The sequence below is a fragment of the Orycteropus afer genome, unplaced genomic scaffold, assembly GCF_000298275.1.
Source record: "Orycteropus afer afer isolate SDZICR_OR568_19922 unplaced genomic scaffold, OryAfe1.0 scaffold00002, whole genome shotgun sequence".
NCBI lineage: Eukaryota > Metazoa > Chordata > Mammalia > Tubulidentata > Orycteropodidae > Orycteropus > Orycteropus afer.
Genome location: NW_006921589.1, coordinates 33502203 through 33521022, shown reverse-complemented (window position 1 = coordinate 33521022; position 18820 = coordinate 33502203). Strand labels below are relative to the sequence as shown.

At 42.6% G+C, this 18820-nt stretch overlaps 1 protein-coding gene across 1 annotated transcript in view; it reads left to right on the top strand.

Moving 5' to 3' along the window:
- Positions 1 to 18820, top strand: part of LOC103193027 (aldehyde oxidase 4-like) — an 84818-nt gene that overhangs the window by 64789 nt on the left and 1209 nt on the right. The window contains 7 exon segments of the mRNA XM_042783581.1: positions 1898 to 1993; positions 6394 to 6522; positions 10047 to 10121; positions 11319 to 11371; positions 11910 to 12023; positions 12198 to 12270; positions 15585 to 15770. Coding sequence (XP_042639515.1) covers positions 1898 to 1993; positions 6394 to 6522; positions 10047 to 10121; positions 11319 to 11371; positions 11910 to 12023; positions 12198 to 12270; positions 15585 to 15770 — 726 coding nt within the window.

The following is an 18820-nucleotide window of genomic DNA, read 5'->3' as shown; positions in this document are numbered from 1 at the left end:
ACAAAGAATAAACTTACAGTTCTTATGCCTTAAAAAAATACAAAGAAATTGACAAATGAAATAAAAATAATAGTGTGAGTGTCAGTAATATTCAAAAGAGCAACATTAATGCCATGTGATGGACGGTGTTGCTTTTCTAAAACTAAATGCCTACTCACAATATGATGGTGGTTCTGACTGCTGCTGCACAAGTCATTCCAAAGTCTTTCTGCTAAATGCCTATATATGTATGGTGTGATGGTTCTCTGTCCTACCACTTGGCTCTACTATGTGCCATCAGTCAAAGTAGTCCTCCTGAGTGCTTACACAATTGTCAACACAAAATCTCACATGGGCTCTGAAAGCTTGTGGCAATACTCCTTTGTACATGGTCATGCATTACTCTTGTTAGATTGTCATGGAGATGAAAACAGTTCTTGTAGAGAAGTTGGTGAGCCAGAGAATACAGCCTCACACCCAGGAGACTGGCACAGATGAGTTAGCTGATACTGTGAACGCGTAGTGGAGAGAGCATAGACATCAGCATGAGGGCAGAGGTCCCACAGGGATTCGTGCAGGATGCTGGGCCACTTGCATGAGCACATCACAAGGACAGCTGTAAAGAAAAATTCCGGCTACTTGACGAAGTTCTCCACACCCTCACCCCCTCCTTCCTGTGTCTGGTTCCTGGAGCCACATATCCTTTCTGTGGCTTCTTCAGTTGGAACAAACCCCAGAGATGGCCCACAGCAGTTGCTTGGAAGGAGGCAGCATGGCATGTTATAAAGGATACTGGGTTCAAGTTAGGAGTTGTGAGTCCCAGTTCTCACTTTGCCACAGACTAGACACCTGGGTTTGGCCAAATCTCCCCATCTCTAGGCTTCTGTTTTCCCACATGCAAAATGAAGAATTTTAACTAAATCAACGGATCCAAAACCTGACCAATCATAAGAATCACCTGGAAATTTTCAAGATAGACACCTGGGATCCACCACCAACCTGCAACTAACTTGGAATTTCAGACAGTGCCCGTTCCCCTCCCCTCCCCTCATTCTGAAGATCTGCAGCATTTGCAGACTGTCCTAGTTTCTTAGAGCTGCTCTAACAGAAATACCATAACTGGGTGCTCTTAAAGAACAGAAACTTATTTTCTCACAGTCTAAGAGCACCAACTCTAGGGGAAGCCTTTCTCTCTGTTGGCCTAGAAAAAGGTCCTTGTCTCTTTTTAGCTTCTGTTCCTTGGTGCCTTGGAGACCCTCATGTGGCATGTATCTTTCCCTCCATTTGTGCTTCCTTCTCTGAATAATCTGCTCTTTCTTAATATCTTGAAAGTGATTGACTTAAAACACACCCTACCCTGATATGATCTCATTAACATAACAAAGAATGTTCTATTCCCAAATAGGATTACATCCACAGGTTTAAGATTTACAACATATACTTTTGCAGACACAATTCAATCCATAATACAGACCATTAAAATATCAAAGTGCTTCCAGTTCCTCTAGTGTCCAGGAAAGGTTGTGCCTGGAAAGTTATTTATTCAGATTCCATTTGCCTTAATTTGCACGGAATTTCCATGTCCACGGAGGGCAGGATAATAAAATGTCATGCAGGTTGGTATTTTGGAGAGACAGCTCCCAAGACAGTGACATCAAGGCCTCTAGTAGGCCAGTTACTCTGGTAGGATGGGAGATGACCTCCCATTCATGGGTCTACATTGATCATCTTCACGTCTAGGGTTTATATTGCAAGGGATTGTCTCACATAGCTATAGATAGTGTCTTTATTCTGCAGTGTAAAAAAATGAGAGACTGGCTCGGTGAAACAAAATCATTTAGCTGACAGCCTCAGCTAAACTCACAGAAACATTTGGCTGCACTAGTTTCCAAACTGGCATTATAATTATTTCCCCCAGGCTGCTGCTCTAGTGCACATCTATCTAGATGGCTCTGTCTTGGTGACTCATGGTGGCTGCGAAATGGGACAAGGACTTTACACCAAAATGATTCAGGTGAGGTAAGTGTTCATGTTCTCCACTGTAGAAGAATATAGCAGCTTACAATGAATTTAACAGCATTTTTCTTATTAAGCAGAAGAAAGACCATCACAATAAATGTACAGATCAATTGTAAGACTAATCTTGATTTCAGGAATGCAAAAATGGAGACAGGTGAGGGAGGGAGGTGTTAGAATTGAGAAAATATATTATTCCTCCCATAGGAGCTCTGGTAGTGCAATGATTAAAGCGTTCAGCTGCTAACCCAAACGTTGGCAGTTCTAACCCCCCAGCCAATCCATGAGAGAAAGATAGGGCAGTCTGCTTCTGTGAAGATTTACAGCCTTGGAACTCCATAGGGCAGTTCTACTGTGTTCAATAGGGTCACTATGAGTCAGAATCAACTCAACGACAGTGAGTTTGGTTTTTCGGTTTTGGTATTCCTCCCATATACAAAAGAACAAAGCCGATCACAAAAGGACAAACACTGTATAATACCACTTACATAAAATAAGCAAATGCAAACAGACCAAAGCCTATTAGTGGTTACCAGGGATGGGAGGGGGGAGATAGGGGAAATCATTGCTTATGGGCACTTAGTTTCTATTAATGGTGGAATAATTTGGAAAAGGATAGTGTTAATGAAGCCATGGCATGATAGATATAATTGTTGTTGTTATTGTTAGGTGCCGTCAAGTTGGCTTTGACTCATAGAGACTCTATGTTCAACAGAATTAAACACTGCCGGGTCATGCACCATCCTCACAATCCTTGCTATAGCTAAGCCTCTCGTTGTAGCCACTGTGTCAATCCATCTCATTGAGAGTCTTCCCCTTTCTCACTGACCCTCCACTCTACCAAGCATGATATCCTTCTCCAGGGATTGGTCCCTTCTGACAACATGACCAAAATAAGTGAGACGAAGTCTGGCCATTGTCACCTCCAAGGAGCATTCCAGCGGCACTTCTTCCAGGACAGACTTGTTAGCTTTTCTGGCAGTCTGTGGTATTCTCAGCATTCTTCACCAACACCACAACTCAAAAGCATCAACTCTTCCTCCGTCTTCCTTATTATTTTCTAGCTTTCACATGCATCTGAGGCGATTGAAAATATCCTGTCTTGGGTCACGGGTAGCCTTCAAAGAGACATCTTGGCTCTTCAACACTTTAAAAGGGTCTTTTGCAGTAGATTTGCCCAGTGCAATACAACGTCTGATGTCTTGACGCTGCTTCCATTGGTGTTGATTGTGGAACAAAGTAATATGAAATCTTTGACAACGTCAATCTTTTCTGCATTTATCATGATGCTGCTTATTGGTCCGGTTGTGAGGATTTTCATTTTCTGTATGTTGAGGTGTAATCCATACTGCAGACCGTAGTCTTCAATCCTCATCAGTAAGTGCTTAAGTCATTTTCACTTTCAGCAATATTGTGTCATCAGCATATCACAGGTTGCTAATGAGTCTTCCTCCAACCCTCATGCCGGAGTTCTTCTTCATGTAATGCAGCATCTCAGATTTTTTGCTCAGCACACAGATTGAACAAGTGTGGTGAAAGGACACAGCCCTGACACCCTCCCTTCCTGATTTTAAACCATGCAGTATCCCCTTGTTCTGTTCGAATGACAGCCTCCTGGTCTATATACAGGTTCCTCGTGAGCACAATTAAGTGTTCTGGAATTCCCATTCTTCACCACGTTATCCATAATTTGCTATGATACACACAGTCAAATGCATTTGCGTAGTCAATAAAACACAAGTAAACATCTTTCTGGTATTTTTCGCTTTCGGGCGAGATCCATCTGATATCAGCAATGATGTGTACCTCGTCCCGTGTTCTCTTCTGAATCCAGCTCACATTTCTGGCAGTTCCCTTCCAATATACTGCTGCAATCATTTTTTAATTATCTTCAGCAAGATTTTACTTGCATATGAAATGAATGATATTGTTTGGTAATTTCCACATTGTGTTGGATCACCTTTCTTCAGAGTGGGTACAAATATGAATCTCCTCCAGTTGGTCAGGTAGCTGTCTTCCAGATTTCTAAGCATAGAAAAGTGAGTGCCTCCAGTGTGGCATCTGTTTGTTGAAATATCTCAATGGGTATTCCATCAATTCCTGAAGCCTTTTTTTTTTTTTTCCTTGCCAATTCCTTCAGTGTAGCCTTGACTTCTTCCTTCAGTACCACTGGTTCTTGATCATATTCCACCTCCTAAAATAGATGGACATCAACCAATTCTTCTTCGTACAGTGATTCTATGTATTCCTTCCATCATTTTTTTAATGTTTTGTACATCATTCAATATTTTGCCCATAGAATCTTTCAATATTGCAATTCAAGGCTTGAATTTTTTCTTCAGTTCTTTCAGCTTGAGAAATACCAAACGTGTTCTTCCCTTTTGGTTTTCTAACTCCAGGTCTTTGCACATTTCATTATAATTGACTTTGTCTTCTTGAGCTGTTCTTTGAAATCTTGTGTTCAGTTCTTTGATCTTGTAATTTCTTCTACTTGCTTTAGCTATTCTCCAGTCAAGAGCAAATTTCAGAGTCTCTTGTGACATCCATTTTGGTCTTTTCTTCCTTTTCTATCTTTTTAATGACCTACTGATTTCTTTATGTGTGATGTTCATGATGTAATCCCACAGTTCTTCTGGTTTTCAGTCACTGGCATTCAATGGATCAAATCTGTTCTTCAGATGATCTCTAAATTCTGTTGGGATATAATCAAGGTCATATTTTGGCTCTCATGGACTTTTTTTTTTTATTGTTTTCAGCTTCAGCCTGAACTTGCATATGAGTAGTCCATGGTCTGTCCCACAGTCAGTTCCTGGTCTTGTTTTGGCTGAAGATATTGAGCTTCTCCATCCCCCCTTTCCACAGATGTAGTCGATCTGATTCCCTGTGTATTCCATCTGGCAATGTCCACATGTATATCAACTGTTTATGTTATTAAAAAAAATAATTCATTGGTCTTGCAAAATTCTATCATGCGATCTCTGGTGTCATTTCTATCACTAAAGTCATGTTTTCTATCCACCAGTGAGTCTTCATTTTTTCCAACTTTCATATTCCAATCACTATTAATCATCAATACATCTTGATTGCACGTTTGGTCATTTTCAGACTGCAGAAGTTGGTATAAATCTTCAATTTCCCCATCTTTGGCTTAGAAAAAAAATGAATGCATTTAAGAGGATTTAATAGGATGAGAAATTATGTTCTTAGAATTCACATCTACATAGGAACTTCACAGGACTTACCACTGTGTGTGCTGATTCTAAAGTTTCTAAACAGTTGGCAGATACATGCACACACACACTGCCATTGAGTCAGATCTGACCCATAGTGACGCCTCTTTGGGTTTCTGAGGCAGTATCAATACAGAAGTAGATTGCCCAAACTTCCTTCCCAGGAGTGGCTGGTGGGTTTGAACTGCCAGCCTTCTGGTTAGCAGTCACATGCCTTAGGCACTACAAGTAAGGGATTATCTGTGATAGGAAAGTCTTCCTCCCCCTTTTTTTTAAAACGTGAAATAAAAATTTGTTGAATATGAAATTTGAATGAAAAATATGTGGGAAGTAAGCCTTCATTCCCAATGGCAGATAGAATATACTGTCATTTAGGAAATATTACTATTGAATAGTGTACTTGGAATTAGGAAATCACAAAAGTCCACAGGCCCTTCTTTGAACACATCTTGCTTACTTTACAACAAAATGCTTTAGTCTACAAAATGTCCCACAAAGGAAACTACAGACAGACAGAAAGGCATACTACATGCTCTGCTGAGATGTGTGTGTAACACAAGGAGATGATGAAGACAGAACAGTAAGACCAAGGCCTCACACTTGCCTCCAGGTTTTGCATGTCATATTAATAAACTAGATGTCCCAGAGTGCCCATACTGCCATATGGCTTCTGTAAACTGATATGAAACTAAGTACAAAAGAGCTTGGTTGGCCACATGTCTCCAAAAAAGAGTGCATCTTTTACAATGCCATTTAAAATCTTCAAACATATTAATCTACATACAAAACCCAATTGTTAACTCCAAGCAAGTCTGCCACAACTCATGGCAACTCCATACCCAATGGGATACTGCTGTGATCCATAGGGTTTCTATTGGCTGATTTTAAGAAGCCAATCACCAGCCCTTTCTTTCTAGTCTATCTTAGTCTGGAAGCTCCACTGCAGCCTGTTCACCATGGCAATGCACAAGCCAAATGAGTGGTGGCAGCACATGAGATGCATTGGCCAGGGTTCCTGGAGCTCCCCCACGGAAAGTAAGAGTTCATCACTGCCCCCATTAGGAGGGTAGCCAGGTTTTATACTCAGTTTTAAAAGAAAGGTAAAGGCATTCTGTTTGAGGGCTTAAGGTCAATGAAACAAATGTGATTTCTTCTCTGCTTCTTGCAGGTGGCTAGTCGAGAACTGAACATCCCCCAGTCATACATACACTCATCTGAAACCAGCACAGTCACAGTGCCCAATGCTGTCTTCACAGCAGGGTCGATGGGGACAGACATCAACAGGAAGGCTGTGCAGGTGACTTTTCTTCCCATTTCTCACAGTCACCCAATGACAGTGTTGGAAGGGACTTTGTCCCACCCTTTCTTTCCATCTATCTTGGTGGGTAGAAGATAATTATTAAAGCTGTATAGTGGTCAGAGCCATGACAAGAACAGATATATGCACACCCATATTCATCGCAGCACTATTTACAATAGCCAAAAGATGGAAACAACCTAGGTGCCCATCAACTGAGGAATGGATAACCAAACTATGGTACATACACACAATGCAATACTATGCAATGCTAAAGAATAATGTAGAATCTGCAAAACACCACATAATGTGGATGAACTTGGAGGACATTATGCTGCGTGAAATAAGTCAATCACAAAAGGACAAATAGTGTATTAGTCCGTTATTGTAAAAGTTAAGGAAAGGTTTATCTATAGAAGGAAATTTTTTTTGTTGGTTACCAGAGGTGGGAGGGGAGGAGAGGGAATGCTGTTAGATAGATAAAGACAAGTATTGATTTGGTTGAAGAAAAGGGCAATGTACCAAATGTGAGTGACCAATATGGCGGCACTGAGGGAGAGAAAGACATAGAGAGGCACATGGGAGGTACAGACAACAAAGATGAACCCTTTTGCACAAACAGTACTGCATTGTCAGTGAAGGCAAACAGGGGTATATGGGTGGATAGATGGGTGGACAGGCTGAACTATTAGGTATGTGTACGAAATGGGAAGTATATCCAAGAACATGTATAGGGCTGGCAGACAATGATCCTATAAGTTTATGTGAATGATCAGAATTTCCAGGTGTATAGTAGAGTTGACAAGGGCCAAGGTTACAGTCACTGCTTGGTCACAGCCAGCTACCCAGAGGGACCGAGTAGTTGAACCTGTGGGCTTGGGACCATAGTCACAGGGGACATCAAGCTCAATTGGCATAACATACTATACAAAACATTGTTCCACCTCCTATTTTGACGAGTAGTGACTGGGATCTTAAAAGCTAGCAAGCTGCCATCTAGATGTAACGATGGGTCTCTCCTCGTCCAAAGCAAAGAAGAATGAAGAAAACCAAAATGTCATGGAAACAATTAGTCCTAGTGACTGGTACACCATCCAATCTGCAGCCTATACGACTATGAGACCAGAAGAACTAGATGGTGCCCAGCTACTGCTGTTATCCACTTGGAAGGGGATCTATGTAGGAGATCCTTGATAGAGAGGGAGAACAATGTGGAACAAAGCTCAAAATCATTTGGGGAAAAAAAAGGGTGGGGACCAGGTTTGCTGGTCCAATAGAGCCTGGTGGAACCGCTGAGACTATAGCCCCTAGCTGCCCTTCAGGTCTGGAATTGAATCCACACCAGTGGTTTCCAGCCAAACAAAAGACAGGCATATGAGTTGAACATTTACCTGAGGTAGATACACTCCTTGGAGAGAGCAATCATGGGAGAAAGAAGAGCAGTGTATGCACAAGGAGACAGCTCAGGGGGCAGGAGTGTATGGAGGGATGGACACTGGGAAGAGGTAACTATGGGGAGGAAGTGGGAGGGGAGCTGTTGCATTGTGATAAATTGTGGTCAATGTCATGAGACAATGTGTATGTGAACTGCTGTATGGAAAGTGAATTTGCTCTGTAAATCTTCACCCAAATCACAATAAAAAAAAATAAAATAAAAATTTTAGAAAAAATGAAATAAAGCTGTATAGCAGGTGGGAGCTTTGGTGGCATAGTGCCTAAGGCATTTGACTGTTAACTAGAAGGCTGGTGGTTCAAATCCACCACCCACTCCTCAGAAGGAAGACTGGGCAATCTACTTCCATAGAGATACCACCTTGGAAACCCAAGGAGGTGTCGCTATGAATCAGAACCAACTCAGTGGCAGTGAGTTTGGGTTTTTTGGTTTTTGTATAGTGGGTAAGGGTTTAGTGGTTACACACAACTCTTTCGAGTGTACGTTCAAAAATTTTACAATGAAGGAAAAGCTAGAAATATGAATACCTGGCATTTGGAGTTTTAGTAGGGTGAGACAATCCTACCAAGAAATATAGATGAGAGAAGTCCCCAAACAAAAGAAGGGGTTCAGAAGGTCACAGAAGAATGACAGATGTTCCCTGCAATGTCTTACTATCCTAAAGGGAAAACTTATCTCAGGAGACAGTTGAACTGTCAAGTCTAAAATTATGCACAGGAGTATGGTGGTCAAGACGTGATTAGGGGCAGAACATCTGATATTTGGGCAGGCATGGGCACTCTAGGACATATGTTTGCCTCGTATGTGGCACTCTTGTGTAATGAAGGCATCAATTTGTAATGAAGTCAATGATTAAACCAAACCAAACCCACTGCTGTCGAGTCAGGTCCAACACATAGCGACCCCTCCTTGGGTTTCCAAGGTGGTATCACTACGGAGGTAGATTGCCCAATCTTCCTTCCAGGAAGTGGCTGGTGGGTTTGAACCACCAGCCTTCTGGTTAGCCATCAAATGCCTTAGGCACTACGCCACCAGAGCCCCTGAAGTCAATGATAGAAAATTGAATGAATCGGCATCGATGGGTCGTATGAAGATAGCTATCTCCCTCATGCACGAGAAGCCACAGACCATTTCCCAAAAAGGAGATAACGAAAAAAAAAAAAAAGAAAGAAGAGACAGAGGCCAAGAGGGAGAACGTGGGGCATTCTGAAGCGGAGATGTTAGTAAGAACAGAGGTGTAAATGGATTTGTATTTAAATTAAGAGTGGAAGCCAAATTGGAGTCCAGTGACACCTAGGGGTCAGCAGGCGTATTCTCAGGGGTCTGAGAATTGACCACAGTTATTTTCAATGACAATTTTTTTTTTTTAAATAAAATAAGCATATTTATTGACTGCGTATTATAAAGAATGGCCCTTTATAAGTGGACTATTACCATAAGAACTCTCTGTCAACTTTTGAGACCAAGGAGGGTACTTTATGGCAAGACAAGAAAAGAGCAGAGATACATAAATGATGTTTTCCTGCTCAGTATGAAGGAGATGACGACAAGGTATGAGTGCAAATGAAGACCTGCTGGTAATTAAAAGGGAGTGATGAGAAGTTACCCATCAACTGACAAGCGATAGGCATGCTGAGGTCCAAAGAATCTGTGCCAAGTCAGTCAGTACTCTTCCACATTCCAAGCTACCATTTAGCTTCAGAAAAAGAGCATCATCAATGAATTAAATTAACGTTATTTTTAATTTTGTTGGTATATAGTTTGGTTTGCACACTTTGTCACCTTTTTTTTTGTTCTGTAAAAGAACTGTAACTCTAAGGCAACTGTACCTAGCTTTATGTTAGTACATATTTAAGCATCATAATAAGAATAATTTTAAGTCAACACTGCAGGATCCACACATATGTTATTTTTTCCTTCATTGGGTTTGCATACAGTCCTCAAGTTTGAGAAACCATACTTAGAGATGTAGGAAACAGAGTTATAAAATTGGCAGCCCACATTTCAATTGATTTGAATACTTAATGCCGTAGCTTTTTTTCTGATGTCATTTGAAATATTTGTTTTTCAGAATGCTTGCCAAATTCTTATGGACCGCCTTCAGCCCATCATCAGTAAAAACCCTAAGGGGAAATGGGAGGACTGGGTGAGTACTCTCTTTATCTCCCTGCCAAGAAGGGGCAAATGCATCCAGATGGACGGAAGTCCAGGATGATGGGCTGCTGGGTGAAGTCCATCCGAGAAACAAAGTTGTGATTCACATTCACTTGTGCTTTTCCAAAAGGGTAATGTCTATGTTCATGGAAACTTGATTTTGTTTCAGAGCCTAATTTCTCACAGAATACGGTAACAGCGTGGAATCTTGAGTAAAGCCCCTTGGAGTTGCTGCCCAGCTCTGTCACTACTGGCTCTGAGGGGCAACCCTCTCAGTGCCTCGGGGCTGAATTTTCTCATCTGTACAATGGAAATAATAGCAGTCCTGATATAAAAAATAAAATACTCTATCACTGGACTCCTTGGGTGATGCAAATGATTAATGTGCTGAGCTGCTAACCAAAAGGTTGGAGGTTCAAGTCTGCCCAGAAGGAGCTCGGAAGAAAAGCTTAATGATCAACTACTGAAAAACCCTATGGGGTGCAACTATTACACACAGTTTTTCACTCTGTGATCCGCCACCACCTACTGTCTTCAAATCATTTCCGACTCACTTAGAGTAGGACTGCCCCATAAGGTTTCCAAGGCTGTAAATCTTTACAGAAGCAGACTGCCACATCTTTCTGCCATGAAGCAGCTGTGGTAGTGTTTGAACTACCAAGCTTTTGGTTAGCAGTCGAGTGCTTTACCCACTGTGCTACCGGAATTCCTATTCTATGATTAATAAGTACTTTTATTATTATTCCCATCATCGTTATTATTATTCCCACCCCTGTTGACCTTAGTTGGCTCCAGCAGGAAAGATGCCACAGTCATATTGTGAGATAATTAATCATATTTTCTGGGAACAAAGCAGGGTACAAATACACACACATGCCCACACACCCCTGTGTACATAAGTACATAAATATGTCATAGCCCCCCTCCAACCTGAAAGGCTGGAAGGGTGAAAAGTATTGAACTTCACAGTGTGCAACCAAAAAAAAAACACCAGGTCCTAGAGCACAGCCAGCAGCTGCCCTCCAGCTCCTCCTTTGAGTGCCACCTGTAGCTTCTCCACCGGCATAGTCTCTTTTGAAGTGAATGTGGGTGCAGAGCTTGGTGGAAGAAGAGGCGAGTCCATCAAGGAAGGCATTTTTCATTACTTTCCTCAAACTTACATTTCTTTGTAACCCATCGTTTTTTCCAGATTGCAAAAGCCTTCCAAGAATCCATCAGTCTCTCAGCTACTGGATATTTCAAGTAAAGAACGTTTTTACTTTGGCTTAAATCACACATAGACGGGTGACATTTCACATTTTTAACAGCCAATCTGGGAGAACGCTGATCAATTTAAGCAGAGCTTGTCTGTGCCCGGTGTTAACCCTTAAGTCGCTGGATCTTAAGGATAAAGAAGGAGTTCTGGGGGAGGGCCAGGGCACAGACTCCTGGGAACAGCGGCTATCTGCCAGCCAGAAGGGACACCATAGCTATCTACACACCGTCTGTCTATCCCAGTACTTTAGCGCTGAAGGGTAAGGGTCAGACACCAATGAGTCTTCTTCTGTGTGCTCGGTGGTTCTCTTAGAATAGTGATCACAGTCCCCCTAGGCAAAGAGGGAAGGGAGAATGGCCACAAGAGTGGGAGGTCTTGAGCCATGGGGTGTAGGTGCCGCCAGAAACCAATGAGTGGCAGCCCCTCTATGCTGCCCCACTCTAGAACTAGTGCATAGAGGAGTAAGCAGATCCCTCTTGGGGAAAGCAAACACCTTTTCTTTTCACTTCTAATTTCTCTGCTCAGAGGCTACCAGACCAACATGGACTGGGAGAAGGAGGAAGGTGACGCGTTCCCATATTACGTTTATGGAGCAGCCTGCTCTGAGGTTGAGGTTGACTGTCTGACCGGAGCTCATAAGGTAAAGAGTACCATTTGCGTTTCCCATCCTCATGTTTATATACAATCTTTAAACCCATCGATGTGTTTTCTGTGCTGCAAAGGATGATCAACTTGATCCTTCCAGAGGAAGGAACAAGGAAAAACTATAATTCAAGTTTAAATAAATAATATTTTTATCACATGTTTTCTCCTGGCACAGCTCTTGAAGACTGATATCTTCATGGATGCTGCTTTTAGTATAAACCCAGCCCTTGACATTGGACAGGTGGGTGATACCATGGGGGCTTTTGGTCAGTTCTACTTAACAGCTATTCTTTCAGGATATTATTTCCAAAGTGCTTCAAACCTTGTTTATATTTAGTGTGAGTGTTCTTCAATAAATATTATATATTACATGCACACATCAACTACTGGAAGAAAATCTCTGAAAAAGTTAATGGAAGGTTGGGTGACCGATGTCAGGAGAAACCAGGCCAGAGAGAAAGAAAAGCAAAGTTAGTTTAAAGAGCAAAATCACAGACGCATAAAGTCTGGCTCTCTCTCTTTGCAAGAGAGCAGCTGCGATTGTAAAAGTCAGTGCCTCTTTTTCAGTTTTCCAGAGTTCTTTGTTTCTTTGATTGATAGTTGAAAATGCCATTCTCTCAGGTCCCAAGGTCACCTGGTTCTTTCTGTTTGGTCATATTGCCCTTATTGTTTTATTGTTTCTTTCCTATAGTTTCTGTTCAGAAATAGATTTTGATAAGAACTAGATATTAGTCATTAGGGAGTTTGGTGGTTAGCTTATTTTCAAGAGTACTGAGCTGGAACTTCTAATAAGAATCAAACATTCATCATTCTAGGTATGGGTAGTTAGCTATTTCCAGGAGTGTATATTCCTTTTTGCTGAGGATGTCCATTGTAAGAATTAATTTTATTAACCCTTCAGTTAACAATGACTGTCTTTGCATGGCAGGAATATATGTGATTTGTTCTGCTTTCCAATTTTTCTTCAATGAACATTAATATGTTCAGAATTAGGAAACATTATAAAATCATAAATTTGCATTTAAAAAAACAGTTGCTGTGGAGTTGACTTCCACTCATGGTGACCTCATGTCTGGCAGCATGCTCTATAGGATTTTCAGTGATGGATTTTTCAAAAGCAAATAGCCAGGCCTTTCTTCCAAGCCACATTTCAATTAGCAGCCAAGCATGTTAACTGTTTATACCACTCAGGGACTCCAGATTTGCTTTAGTATTCAGGTAAATGTTGAATTTAAACATAACACGCACTTTAGAGAAATATAAGGGGAAGACAAATGCTTTCACATAATTTTTGCCCTCTTGTTGAATTTATTATTTTTATATCACAAATAAATAAAATTAAATCACCCAAAATCAGCTGTGCATGTAATTCTGGGTTTTTGTTCTTTTTACCTTTGTACTCAAGGTGTGTTCATCAGACCAGCCACATCAGCACAGCCCAGACCTGCTGACCAGCTCCCAAGTGAGGCGAAAGTGGCTGGTCTGAAATTTGCACTTGAGTAGCAAGGATCTAGGAGCTCTGGTAGTGTAGTGCCTAAGGCACTTGACTGCTAACCAGAAGGCTGGCAGTTCAAACCCACCAGCCACTCCTAGGAAGGAAGTTTGAGCAATCTACTTCCATAGTGATACCGCCTGGTAAACCCAAGGACGGGTCGTTATGAGTCGGGTCTGACTCGATGCACATAATAGCAACAACAACAGCAAGGATGTGGAAAGGATGAGTAACTTGGCATCAAAACCCTGACAGGCATGTGGTGCTTCCATCCACCAACAGCTTCCTACCATCCTAAGCCGGCCCAGTACCAGTCTCCCTCAAATCAAGTCCAGCTCGCCATTCCCTGTGTGTCAGAGGAGTAGTGTGCTCCGAAGGGTTTTCAGTGGCTGAGTTTTCAGAAGAAGATCACCAGGCCTTTCTTGCCAGGCATCTCTGGGTGGATGCAAACCTCCAGTCCCTCTACTTAGCTGGTAGGCACCATAAAGGAGCAATTTCATTGATTCCTTGGGGCTTCTCAAAATTGACCCTCGAACTCCCTGCAACAAAAGTTATCTGTGGTACTCATTAAAAATGTGGACTCCTGGGCCCACCTCGGATCCAGACTTAATCATAACTTTGCCAAACTCAGGCTTGGGCTTGGCTTCCGCACATTTAACCTGCCCCTGAAATTGTTTTTAAGCCTGTAAAGTTTTTGGGTCGCTATGAGTCGGGCCGACTCGACGGCACATAACAACAACAACAACAAAGTTTGGGCACTGCAGCTAACCCCTCAGGCATCCCGCAGGCCTCCCTCCTTCAAGCCACTTCCTTCCTCTCACCATTCTCCCAGCTTATTCCTGCCTCTTTGCTACCTAAGCAAAGGTAGAAAGGGAGATGTTATGGTCAGGAAAACCCTGTATTTGCCCCATAGGAAAAAGAAAGAAAAACAAGGGTGTGTGGGGCTTTAATCTTTTCCTTTAGAGACAAGCATTGTTATTTAAATTTGACGCTTAAATTTACTTAAAATATTCCTAAATTTTGTATCTCAATCACAGACTGTAACTCTATCTGATATGTATAATCTGACATCCTTTTTATAAAGGATCTTTTTCTTCAGAACATAATAGTTTGTCAATAGAATACAACATGACTTTCAATAAATCCAGCTGCTCCTTCCAGCCCATCCTCATTAACACTGATCTACTATCCATAATAATTTATACAAGGAAGTAATGAAATCCGGGTGTTGTAATAAACCAGTATCCTGGCCTCATTTGTTCCAGCCCACATTCCTTCATTTTAGTTTCTTTCTCCTGTCATACAGCAGACTTTGCTTGAGAATCTACGTGCCAGGCATCATACAAGGCACAGGATATGAGAAAGCCCGGCCTTGATGTGCTTGTCAGCTCGCAGGAGGGGGAAAGAGGGAAAGAGAGGGGAGAATGAACTGAACAAGTGCTGCCGTTATGGGGAGCGTGTTCAAGGCTCAGTGAGTCTGGAGCAAGTTTTCCTAAAGCCACCTGGGGTGTAGGAGAGAATCTAAAAGGCTCCAGACAGGTAGTAGCTCTTTAGCTGCAACTTGGAGGATGGGTAGAAGTTTGCCATATGGACATGACGAGGTGGGAAGGGATGAAGAAAATCAGGAGAAACTGCATTTACAAAAGCTTGGAGGTGAGAAAGAACCTGGTGGCTTGGCTGCTAACTGAAAGGTCGGCAGTTCAAACTGACCCAGAGGTGCTTGGGAAGAAAAGCCTAGAGACCTGCTTCCATGAAGATTACAGGCCCCACCCCACCCCCCCAAAAAAAATCACTCTGGAGCTCAGTTGTACTCTAGAACACGTCGAGTCAGAATGACTTAATGGCAATGGGCTTGGTGTGGTTTTTTGGCAAATATCAGGCACCTGGGGGAGAAAAGCTGGGGGTGAGGTCAGGCAAGGTAGCAGGCACCACCCGCATTCAAGGGACCTTTCATAAAGCCCATCAAGGTGCTTTCAAGAAGGGCTTACTATGGTTCAGAGCTCCAATTCCACTCACACTGGAATGTTGACTCAACCAATATTATGTGGACTTTTTGGCTGTAGATTGAGGGAGCATTTATCCAAGGCATGGGATTTTACACCATAGAAGAACTGAAATACTCTCCGGAAGGTGTGCTTTATTCTCGGGGCCCGGATGACTACAAAATCCCCACTGTCACTGAGATTCCAGAGGAGATCTGTGTCACCTTGGTGCATTCCCAAAACCCCATAGCCATCTACTCTTCCAAGGTAAGAAAGAACTCAAGATCACCTCTCTCAAAATTAAGGAAGTAGTCCCCTGAATTTGCTTACTTATCTGAATATAAATTCCAAAAGGAAAAGGGCAGAAGAAAGTTCCCAGCAGAATGACAATTACTGAGACTTCAGAAAGCCTGAGCTTTCACTCTTTTTAAGAGCTTGTTTTACATGCAGTGTTATGTGTACATTTAGTTTCATTCCCCATTTACCATGTCCAGCCCTAACCCAGTCTCCTCTCCTCCCTACCCTGTAACACTTCCCCTGTGCCCCTCATATTTATGCACTCCTGTTTGTCCTGCATTTCCTCAGTTTGAATGTTGGTCCTCTGGTGTCCCATGGTCTATTGCTCTAAGGGATGTATTACCATAGAGTATGTGGTAGCATAGTGGCTAAGACACTTGCCTGCTAACCAGACGGCTGGCGGTTCAAACCCACCAGCCACTCCTCGGAAGGAAGGTTGGGCAATCCTACTTCCGTAGTGATACTGCCTCGGAAACCCAAGGAGGGGTCGCTATGAGTCGGGGCCGACTCGACGGCACATAACAACAACAACAACAATGTGGTGCATCATCCTGGGTTGAGTGGTCTGCGTGTACATCTTGTCAACTATTGGGCTGAGAGCCTACCCCTGGGGGTGAGTTTTATTCTGGGTGCAAAATGTATTCCAGGGCCATAGTACTGGGAATCTCACCAAATTTCATCTGACCAGTAATTCTGGTCATTATTGAGTTTTTTTATTTTGTTCCACGATTTCCCCTCCCACTCTATCCAGGAACTCCAGATTTGATCCTTCCTGAGTGGTTGGCCTTGGTAGCCGGGCACCATCTAATTTTTCTGGTCTGGAGGGCCATCATATCCTATGGCTGATTGCTTCTAAATGCCCCTTTTTTTTTCCCCCATTCTTCTTCACTTCCGACTTTAGGAGACCGTTAGCTGCATCTTAGATGACTGCTTGAAAGCTCTTAAGACCCCAGTCTCTACTGACCAATGTAGGATGTGAAGCAACGCTTTTATGTATTTTGTTGTGCCAACTGAGTCTGGTGTCCCCCAGTACTATGGTCCTGAGATGGTAGATCTATTGGCTCTCTCTCCCATAGTGTCTGGTTGTCTGTGAGGGATTACTCTGTGTCTGTCTTCTATTGTTTCTGTAAGGACTGCAGGTATTTTGTGGTGTCTGTGCAAGATTACCCTCAGCTGAATCTATCCTTGGTCTAGAGTATACTTCTGTTCACTGTCTCCTGTCTGCTCATCTCAGGTGTTTATGTGTTTATCTGTAGCCTGGTGTTTGGTGTTAATGGCAATGCGATATTGTGAAAACATTGGTTGGTATTAGCATCTGTTGTCTATCTCTTATGTGCACAATTCGGTGTCCTCCCATTTCTTAATGTTATCATGGTGGTCGTAGATCTTTCCCGTATATCCCTCCCCCTACCCATGTCAGCATGCAGGCCCCTACTAGCCCAAAATTAATCCCTCCCCTTCCCTCCCCATCCCGGTAACCTACTAAGTGAGTTCCCTTTCCCAAGCAAACCCTTCTCTGTCTTTTTACAGTAATGGGCTGAGCCTTCACTCTTAAGAGAAATCAGGAAACACATTTAAATCGAGCAAGAAGGGTCAAGGAGGAGTAGAACATCTTAGTAAATGAAGCTAAGTGCTCCATGAGATAAAAGTGAAGGGAGCACAATTCCTATTCCTAGCTGTTTCCTGCACCCATATATCCTGTAAACTCTAGTCTTCTTGTTCACAGTGCCCTTCTCTCCCCTTCCCCAAATCAAATGAGTTTCTCACTGATTATTTGCTCTGAGATGTTAATAGCCACTGCTACCTGAGGTGTTGACCTCCTGCTCCCTGGCACCGGTGAGTTCTAACTGGCTTATAAAGACCTGTCAAGGGTTCTCAAACACAAGTTGCCAAAAAATGCAGCTTCCCCAATTTAAGTTTTATTTTGAGACTACATCTGCCCAGAGAGGTGGGCAACATTAACCTTGAGTTTTCAGGGGTTTCCTTCCCTTCCCAGGAGTAGGTCAAGGTGAAGAAGGAAGGTGAGACTTCCTGTTGGAATGACCTCTGTCTGAACTTCTGTGCCAGATTTTGCCAGGGCCATCAGCAAAGGCACAATCCTCCCTCCCTGGCAGTCTGCTCCAAATAGAGTCACAGAGCTCTCCACTCTCACCCCCTTTTCCCTGCCCCTCTTAACATACCCTGTCTCCATTTCCCTGTGCTATGTTAACAGAAATACCACAGGGGGGTGACTTTAAAGAACAGAATTTTCTGTTGTCACAGCTCTGGAGGCTAAAAGTTCCAATTCAGCACATCAACAGGAATAGTCTGTCAGCTCTAGGAGATGATGCCATAGATTCTTGGGGACACAATTCAATCCATAACAGCCTCTGAAGAAATCCCTCTCGTTGCCCAAGGCACCGTATCTCTCTCCATATTTGCCTCAGAATAAGCTTGGCTTTTGAAAAACTAAAGGCAGAGAAAGCTTTTATCTGCTTTGGGCCCTTGGTCTCATCCCTCTACTGAGTCAGTGGACACAGATCACAGAGCAGATAACCTGGAAAGAAATAGGGAAAAAATCAGTACAAAAATGTCTTGGTTAATTATGTAAAATATAATGCCACTACACTGTTAATTCAAAAGCATCCACCACAAGCCAGGGAAGTTAGCACTCAAGAAAACTCTGCAAGTCCACCTCTTTAGAAGCAACCATCTTACTGTCTTTTAATCTCAACTACAAAGATTATGGTTATTTTGATTGGGTTTTGAGTTAAGCACAAATGGTCTAGAGCCCCAGTTGTAATATCTAAGAGGCACCAAGGGCTTTGGTGTTTAGGATTTACCTGGGTGGGGAACCGGAGTTTTCCCCTTCCCTGCTATCCTGATGTCCTAATGCCCGGGTGAATTTTCTTGAGCTTCTCTGAGGAGGGTCCTACATTTAACTTGGCATGAGGGGAATTTGATTTTGGCAGTCAGACTCACTCCCTTCTGAAGGTTACAAAGCCAGAAGAGAGAAGAGTGTGTGTGTGTGTGTGTGTGTG